This window comes from Coccinella septempunctata, chromosome 8 (assembly GCF_907165205.1).
Source record: "Coccinella septempunctata chromosome 8, icCocSept1.1, whole genome shotgun sequence".
Taxonomy (NCBI): Eukaryota; Metazoa; Arthropoda; class Insecta; order Coleoptera; family Coccinellidae; genus Coccinella; species Coccinella septempunctata.
Window position 1 is genome coordinate 32,667,257 of NC_058196.1, and position 8,821 is coordinate 32,676,077.

Genomic DNA, 8,821 nt, shown 5'->3' on the forward strand with positions numbered 1-8,821 from the left:
TCCAATGTAATTTCCATTTACCGCAAAAGTGTAGATTCACTCAAAAGGTGTACCGAAAAGGTGAATCTACTAAAAAAGTGTATCTACTGAAACAGTAGATCTACCGAAGAGCTAGATCTACTGAAACGGTCTATTTATACTGAAAAGGTAAATCTACCGAAATTTATCTACCAAAAAAGTGTATCCACCAAAAAAGTGTATCTACCGAAAAAGTGTATCTACCAAAAATGGTATGTATCCAAAAGTTCCATCTACCGAAAAAGTAGGTCTACTGAAAAGGTTCTTCCAAAAAAGTGTATCTACCGAAAAAGTGTATCTACAGAAAAGTATTTCTTCCCAAAAAGTGTATCTACCAAAAAAATGGATCTAAAATAGTGTATCTACCAAAAAAGTGTATCTACCTTAAAGGTAGATCTACTAAAAAAGTGTATCTGCCGAAAAGGTGTACGGGTGTACTTGTCCTACTGATATTGTGGTAGATTCATGAATATTTCGAGTTAAGTTGGCAGTTTTAAGAGGTCCAATGTAATTTCCATTTACTGCAAAAGTGTAGATTCACTCAAAAGGTGTACCGAAAAGGTGAATCTACTAAAAAAGTGTATCTACTGAAACAGTAGATCTACCGAAGAGCTAGATCTACTGAAAAGGTCTATTTATACTGAAAAGGTAAATCTACCGAAATTTATCTACCAAAAAAGTGTATCCACCAAAAAAGTGTATCTACCGAAAAAGTGTATCTACCAAAAAAGTGTATCTACCAAAAATGGTATGTATCCAAAAGTTCCATCTACCGAAAAAGTAGGTCTACTGAAAAGGTTCTTCCAAAAAACTGTATCTACCGAAAAAGTGTATCTACAGAAAATCATTTCTTCCAAAAAAGTGTATCTACCAAAAAATGTATCTAAAATAGTGTATCTACCGAAAAAGTGTATCTATCTTAAAGGTAGATCTACTAAAAAAGTGTATCTGCCGAAAAGGTGTACGGGTGTACTTGTCCTACTGATATTGTGGTAGATTTATGAATATTTCGAGTTAAATTGGCAGTTTTAAGAGGTACAATGTAATTTCCATTTACCGCAAAAGTGTAGATTCACTCAAAAGGTGTACCGAAAAGGTGCATCTACTAAAAAGGTGTATCTACTGAAACAGTAGATCTGCCGAATAGGTGTATCCATGGGTTCACTAGTTATACTGATGTTGTGGTAACACTAAGATTAAGTATGTTTCATTCTATGCTCAAACTGACTTTTCTTTTATTTTCAGAGCCACGTCCAGCTCGGAAATCATACAACAAGCTGAGCGGCAGCGACGAGAAGACCAAAGCGACTGAAAATTTAGACAACGAGGGGAAATGCAAGAAAGATGAAGATTGCGTGTCGAACGGCAACGCAGCAAACGACACCGATACGGATTCCTCGTTCACGGACATAGAGATTGACGACGGAAATGAGTTTTCCGATTCGGATTACGGTGAGTCTCATCCCTGTTTCCCGCCCGAATGGAAAATGTCGCGTTTTCCGTCGACGTATGGTTTGAGCGTTCGTAGCCGGTCGGAATGATGGACGTTCGAGAAATGGGCTTTTTTACGTGGGAAAAATTGAAATTGTGATCTGGACATTCGCTGTTACTGTCACAGCTGTATGAATTGATCGAAATTACTGAGCGTTCTTCGACACAGCGCCAACTTTGAGCCTTCTCGATAAAGGATTCGAAATCCTGAGCTTCATTCATGAAACGCAACTGAGAGGCGCTGACTCTGAGCCTTCTCGAAAAGGGCTTCAAAATCCCAAGCCCAGATTAGCCTTTTTTCGTAAAATTTCCAGGATTCATGAGCACTTTGGTTGAATTATTTCCAGCCAGCATTAAATTCTGAGCCCTCTCGTTCATGTTTTCGAAAACGGAGCCTTCTCTAGGAAGGCTACGGTTACATGATTTCGAGGATAAAACACTCTATTTCATGAATTGCTCGAGACTACTCAATAGGCCTTGTCGACAAAAAATTCGGCCCACTGAACACTAGAAGTTGAGCCTTCTCGAAAAGGGCTTCATGATCTCAACCACTGAATATTCAGTTAAATAGGTTACTTGAGTAAGAGTGCACTAATGTATGAGCCTCCTTCAAAACGGCAGCAGGCTATCGAACAAAAATATCAAAGCCCTCTCGAAAAAGGTTTCAGACTCTCGCACATCCAGCGCCTTTTTATGAAAAATGTTCGAGATCACATAGCCCTTTTGATGGTATGAACGAGCCAGCAAAGTTCTGAGCCCAATCGAAAAAGGTATCGGATTCTCGAAAACGGGGCTCTGAGCCTTCTCGAGAAAAGGCTTCAGAATCTCTAGTGTGAACGCTGTTTTCATGAAATGCTAGAGATTACTACGCACTGAACAGGGACAAGTTTGTTTCTACAAATTGGCATTGAGCTCTAAGCCTTCTCGAAAAGAGAATCTCAATCTCGAGCATTCTCTATTTCGTCATTTAGTGTGGGATTTTCGGCAGAAAGTTCACGTTTTTCTTGGCCTCTTTATATGATTCTGTTGTTCCGAGTAAAATTCTGGACGGAAGGACTCACGAAGGATTTCTGAACAATCTCTGTAATCCCAGAATTTCCCCTCGTACAATAATCAACGATCTTCGCCATTTCTGATAGAATATATTCGCCACACGTGGAATACATATCCTCTGGCTTCATTAATTCCGCACAAAACCCAACACAGTGGTGCGTAAAAATAATGGAAATCTGATATGGCTGAGGAAGACGTGAAATTGGGGAGAATATGATGTTGGCACCAATTTGCCGTGAAATTTCATTATCCTTCAATATCTTAGATATTAGATATTCCATGATTCAATAGTATCTAGTAATAAGGTCGCTTCTGATATTCTGTGTATAGAACAGAGTTTCGATATTATGGGGATAAATTTTATTATGGATACTCGATTTCCCGCAGACAAACTCGCTGTATGGATGAAGGCAATATTTCGAAATGAGATCGGATACGGACAGATGTAAGTTCCATAGAACGATACAGTTTACTTTGTTTATCTACTACTTTATACGCGATATTTTCTGATCGTTGCCTTATCTGAATAAATGCTCCTATGTCCCAATGGACGTCTTAAATTGACACATAACCTAACCTAACCTCACCTAACCTTACCTAACCTTAGCTAACCTTGTCTAACCTCACTTAACCTTGTCTGACTTTGTTAAACCTAACCTGGAGATAGTTAAACACTCAATAATTTCAGAGTAAAATTGAATTTTGTAATTAAATGAGACATCATCGTATTGAAGTATATTTTAGTTCGATTCATTTGTTAACTGTTGGTTGTGTTCAAATACTGCTGGCAGAGATAAATTTCCGATTCACCCTTAGTGAATGAGTTATCTAACAGAGCTTAATATTACATAAAGTTAGCCTTGGGCGATTTAAACTTCAAAAATCCGCTCTCGCGAATCCAATTTTCCCCAATTTAATCTGACGCGTTCGCATCTCCCCTAATTCCCGATTAACCCTTTCATGGGGGACTACAAAGTGTGAATCCGACCCTGTTTATCGACTACGTTCAAAAGATTACCCAATTCCGATCGCGGCAAAATTATAATGTGCGCCATTTAACTAAAAGCCCCACCCTTTGCTGCCCAGTTAATTGAATTCGCTACAAAGAGTGGGCTCATACCATCGGCATAAAAGTTACGTAGATTCCCATTAAATTGAAGCTATTTTCGTACCTTTCAGAAGATCCATTGTACGCCGGAATTGAACGAATTCAGAGGTGCTGCGTTACTCGATTCGATTCATCAAGGATCATGTTGAAGGATTAGGGGAAGTATATCAGGACGCGAGAGAGATTGACTTACGTTTTGGATGTAATGCCCCAAGTTTGGAACTATACAGGCTCGGAAAATAGGCTCCCAATGCGTAGGAAAGAGAACGCAGATCAGCCAGTTCGAAATAGTAAGCTTTTCCCTTACTTCAACATTTGGCGACGAAACAGGGACCAGGAGGGAGAGCTGTTTCGTGTTTTTCAAGAGGTTCCATTCATCGATTAGTCCAGCGAGAACTTGCGATCGCTATTTTCAATTATTAACACATTAGCGAGCTCCAGGAGAAGTTCCTGCCAGTTCCCCACAGTCTGCTGCCAACCACATCATAATGCAGACACATAAATCCGACAGGCCCTCTAGCGGTCAGCCGCATTCTTGCATGCAATTTGCATCCGATGCACGGGCCCTTGTTAGACGTCATTTCTGCATTAAAATCACGTGGACTATGAAAAATTCCGGAGTGAAACGCGAGGTTTTATGTTGGAAAATACGATCCGTATAAAATTCGTGACGTGATGCCGACGCGTTTGAAAATAGAGCCGCAGAGGTTTGCGAGACAGAAATTACCCGCTTTATTTTTCTATTTTTATGTGACCCAGTCTTATGCCCCTCGGTTTCATCGATGTTATATTTCAATTATTTAATATATAGACCTGTTGTAGTCTTCAAGGACATGAGAGCAAACGTAAGAAGGATTTTCAAGGATGAGGAGTAGTATCACCTTGTGTATTCGCAATATTTTTCATGCAAAGACTTGATTCCTTTTTTAAATTGTAGTTTAAGGACTCCTTGATGTTACCACGTCTTGTTTTTTCAATTAAATTGTTTTTTCGTTGAAGAAATTATGTTGAACAACTGAAGAATTATCAGGGAATGTGTGCCATCAGACTTATCAAAGAGTTTTTTTTTTCCCACAGATGAAGCTCTCACCTGCAACGTGTGCGATCGATCTTTTTCTTGCCCGAAGCAGCTATCTTCGCACAAACAGAAGAAGAGACATTTTGGGTGAGTATTTTCACAAATTCAATTTTGTCGACAAATTGAAATTCTACGTCTATGGGTATCCAGAAGAAAAGAGAGCAGTTAAAGGAAGGATCTTCGACTGTTAATTCAAATGATAGCAGTCTACCTGGGTTATATGGGTACCATTAACTGATTTCATAGCCTCGTAAAGTTAAGGGTCATACCGAATCATTGGAATAAAAATAGAAATGAGCTTCTACGAAGCACACGTTCATTTCGATCCAAACGAAAGCACACCTCAATGCCAAGCGTAATTTTTTTAAATATCGATTAGGTTTTTTTTCTTCCTTCTTCGAATTCAGTCAATTTTCAACGAAGTTCTTGATTGAAACTAAAACGGAATTTCATTATTTTCACTGATATGAGTTATTCAAACACGACACACGTGTTTCTCTATCGCAGTGGCATCTTCAGGTGGTTGAAGGTAAACTGAAATATTTAGTATCAAACGAAAAGATATACAGGGTGCGTCTTTGACTCGTACGAATATTTTAACAGTAGATTCTTGAGGTCAAAAGAAACACTTTTTTCCCTTACCATTTTGTCCGAATCGGCTCGGTTTAAAAGATGCAGAAAGAAAAGATATAACGTTATAGTTTCCAGAGCAAATATAAAAAAGGACTTATTTTGAGCTCACACTACCTCCGACCAATTTTGATGTGATAAACCATCAAATTTTCCGCAAACCGTTCTCGACAGCAGCGAAATGATTAATCATCACAACAAATGCGAGATTAATTAGCATCCGGATCAACCGGGCGGAAATTAATTGATCGAAAGGTGTTTTCACCTAAGAATTTGATTAAACTTGGCAAGGGGTTCCGACCTTGCCTTCTTGATTACATCGCAGGAAATATTGAAAAGGGCGCTCTCCATTAGTCGATTTATAATCGGCGTTTACTGGGAAATAGATTGAAGTTTTAGGTGAAGTTCTTCCATTCAGATCGTGACCTTTTTTCTGCTCCTTCTGGTCCACAAAGTCCAACCAAAATTGCATTTTGATTATATGACGTAAACAGGCTTTGGATACAGAAAGGATTATAGCAACGGCAGCAACGCTTATATAGTTCAGAAATATGAGGTTATTTATTGTAATAAACAAGACTTTTCATTGATATGAACATTCCTTGGTGAGATAAAAACATCCTTTGTGTCGAACATTCCATTCCTACTCTGCACTGGGACATACATAGGTATACAGATATATCACATTCCTCGCAATAAAATATGGATTTTTATATTCAGACATATGCTGAGTTAAGGCTGGAATTTCGAGAATATTAAAAAACGTCCTTTCTATCTTGCAACTTCAAAGGTGAACCCCTAACTATCGAACGCATTGTCTCAGCAGAGAGCATACTGTGTTGGCTTGGACGAAATGAAAAATTCTCAGGGAATTCCACATGTACGTCGCTAATATTGTTATCGTTTACATTGGAAAGGTATATACAAAAGAATATTTCTCTCAAGCTACCGAAGAGCAACACTTCCACAAATAAATCTCGAAATTTCATACAGCTCTTTCGGCCAAACCACCCTGACAATGCCAGTTCACGAGATTTGTGAGTGCTCCGTACTCCGTGTACTCACAAATCTCGCATTTTGCACTTGTTTCTGTCAGAGATGAAATCACCGATGTCTTTCTTTACCGAAGATAGCGAGTTGTGCTGACAATTCCGATCATATAATAATAATGATAAAACTTGATGAGGGAATGAAATATAAAGGAATGAGACGAAGATGGAATTACAGGGCATGAATCTACTCAAAAATGTGAATTTATCGAAGAGGTGTATCTCCTAACCTTTTAGTTCCTAATAATACAAATATAATGGAGATTTGTTTGTTGCTATTTGGAGTTAACAGTCTCTGTGGTCCATTTTCATAAGAGTAACCAAGCTGTATAATTTCCTAGCTTTGTTACAGAGACTTCGCGTGAAGCTCAAAGCAACAACCATTGTTTCAAGAACGTGAAACCACGTGTTCAAATTAATGTGCTCTTGCAACGAAAAGGAAAACATTTCAGTACTCGCAAATCGTCAGGAAGACAGAAAAACACTCAATTCCTCGTATAGTCCTTAGTTGGGGAGCGTTTTCTTTAGGTCCTTCCGCTTGACATCTTCTTTTATGAAGGGTAATTCGCAGAAGGAAGACATGGCAATTACTGAATTGCCAGGGATGGTGAAATTTACGAGTTGCGGTCTTTTCAACGCGCTGTCTGTTCTCTCTGTTCGCCCTGTTCTACATTGGAAGATGAGATGGATTCAAGAACGTTCAAGTTATCACTTCTGTGTGAGATTCAATTGTTGGGAGGGACGATGAATCTTGCCAGTTCGTTATTTCTTTTATGAACTTTCTCCTCTCAATTAAGGTACAACTTCAGAGTTCCCTCACTACTGAGGAAACTTTATATAAAAGTGTATCGCACCCAAAAAATCTGTGTCTGGATGTTTCACAATCGATGAAAAGAATGTCAGATAGATTTCAAAATAAAAATAAAAGAAACCCAGTAATGAGGAGCTAGAAATAAATTACAGCATAGAAGCCGTTAAAAAAATAGACAGACGATTCTAATTCCTTATACAAAACGGAAACTTATTCTTTCCAAATTCCAATCCCTCTTGATGGCATAGGGAAGTAACTTCACATTATGGAACTTTAAATGAGTTAACAAGGAGCTCTGGAAGTTAGTTTCGTATTCTTGTAAAGGTACATCAGACGATGACTTTAACCCCCTAAGCGTCACTTCTCGTGTGTACAGTGAGCTGTATAATGTTTGAACAGGTTGATCCCCATGGAATGAAATTTTGATGAAACTGGGTGAACTAACTCTTGAAATAGTCCTCTTATACACATATTCGTCTAATGGAACAAGGGGGGAGATTGTCCAACTGAATAAATAAAGTCGGAAGACAAGCAACGAAAAGGGAAATTACTGCTAAATTGAAATTCATAATTTCTCTCTCGCTCAAGGCGTATACTGCCTACTTTTAGTACCAACAGAAAAACTTCCGCTGTTTTCTATCCAAAATTAGAACTTACCGAATCATCCCATCTCTTTCGGGAGTGCTCATTGTACTTTCGTTTTTCTCTAGATGCTCGGAGTGTGAAAGCCTAGTAGCAACAGAAAACTTTTCGCTGTTTTCTATCCAAAATTAGAACTTACCGAATCATCCCATCTCTTTCGAAGTGTCGTTCATTGTGCTTTCGTATTTTTCTAGATGCTCGGCATGTGACAGCCTATTCACGACGCTGATGGCACTGGAGCATCACAAGGAGGAATTCGAACACTGGTCAGGAGATGAAGACGATTTCTGTACCGATTCAGAGGATGAGGACGATACTGTTATAAGCGAAGAATGCGAAAGATTGTTGTAAAATCATAAGATGTTTAATTCGACATATCCCTGTAGATAGATGTATAGGTATATGTATATTATATATATTTTGGTACCTTACATTGTAAAAAACAAATCGAATACTAGCGAATTCTCCCATATTGATCTAGGTGATTATCAAAGTTCACTCATAGCAGCTATGAAAACGTGATTTTTTTATAGGTTCGATTTAATTTTATATGATCTATTTATTAAATGTTTTATCTTGAAAATTATACACGGGAATGAACTCCAAATATGAGATCTCCTAAAAGTATATCGTGATTCAGTAGAAATGTTTGAAGATGAAGAACAATTAAGAATTTATTTTTCTATTTCATTTCATTGAGAAAGTAGTTGTCGGTAGATTTTCGAATATTCCATTAAAAAGGGTATTTTTCATTACGCGTAAATCATTATATAATTTATTCATGATTCAATATATTGACTGTGTAAGTTTTTGACTTCCTATGTATTTTATTGTTAGTTGATTCCAGACGTTTATGCTTTCATAATAAAAAGTTGATACGTTGTTTCTTATTCTTGTTCAGATAACCCATTCAAATAATAGCAACGTTCGAAAAAGAAGAG

At 37.9% G+C, this 8,821-nt stretch overlaps 1 protein-coding gene across 1 annotated transcript in view; it reads left to right on the forward strand.

Annotated features, from left to right (window-relative positions):
• LOC123319426 overlaps positions 1 to 8,762 on the forward strand; it is a 33,227-nt gene extending 24,465 nt beyond the window's left edge. Inside the window, exons 2-4 of the mRNA XM_044906392.1 lie at positions 1,264 to 1,470; positions 4,748 to 4,835; positions 8,075 to 8,762. Coding sequence (XP_044762327.1) covers positions 1,264 to 1,470; positions 4,748 to 4,835; positions 8,075 to 8,231 — 452 coding nt within the window. The 3' untranslated portion in view covers positions 8,232 to 8,762. The remainder of the gene's footprint in view (positions 1 to 1,263; positions 1,471 to 4,747; positions 4,836 to 8,074) is intronic.
• Positions 8,763 to 8,821: the final 59 nt, after the last annotated feature.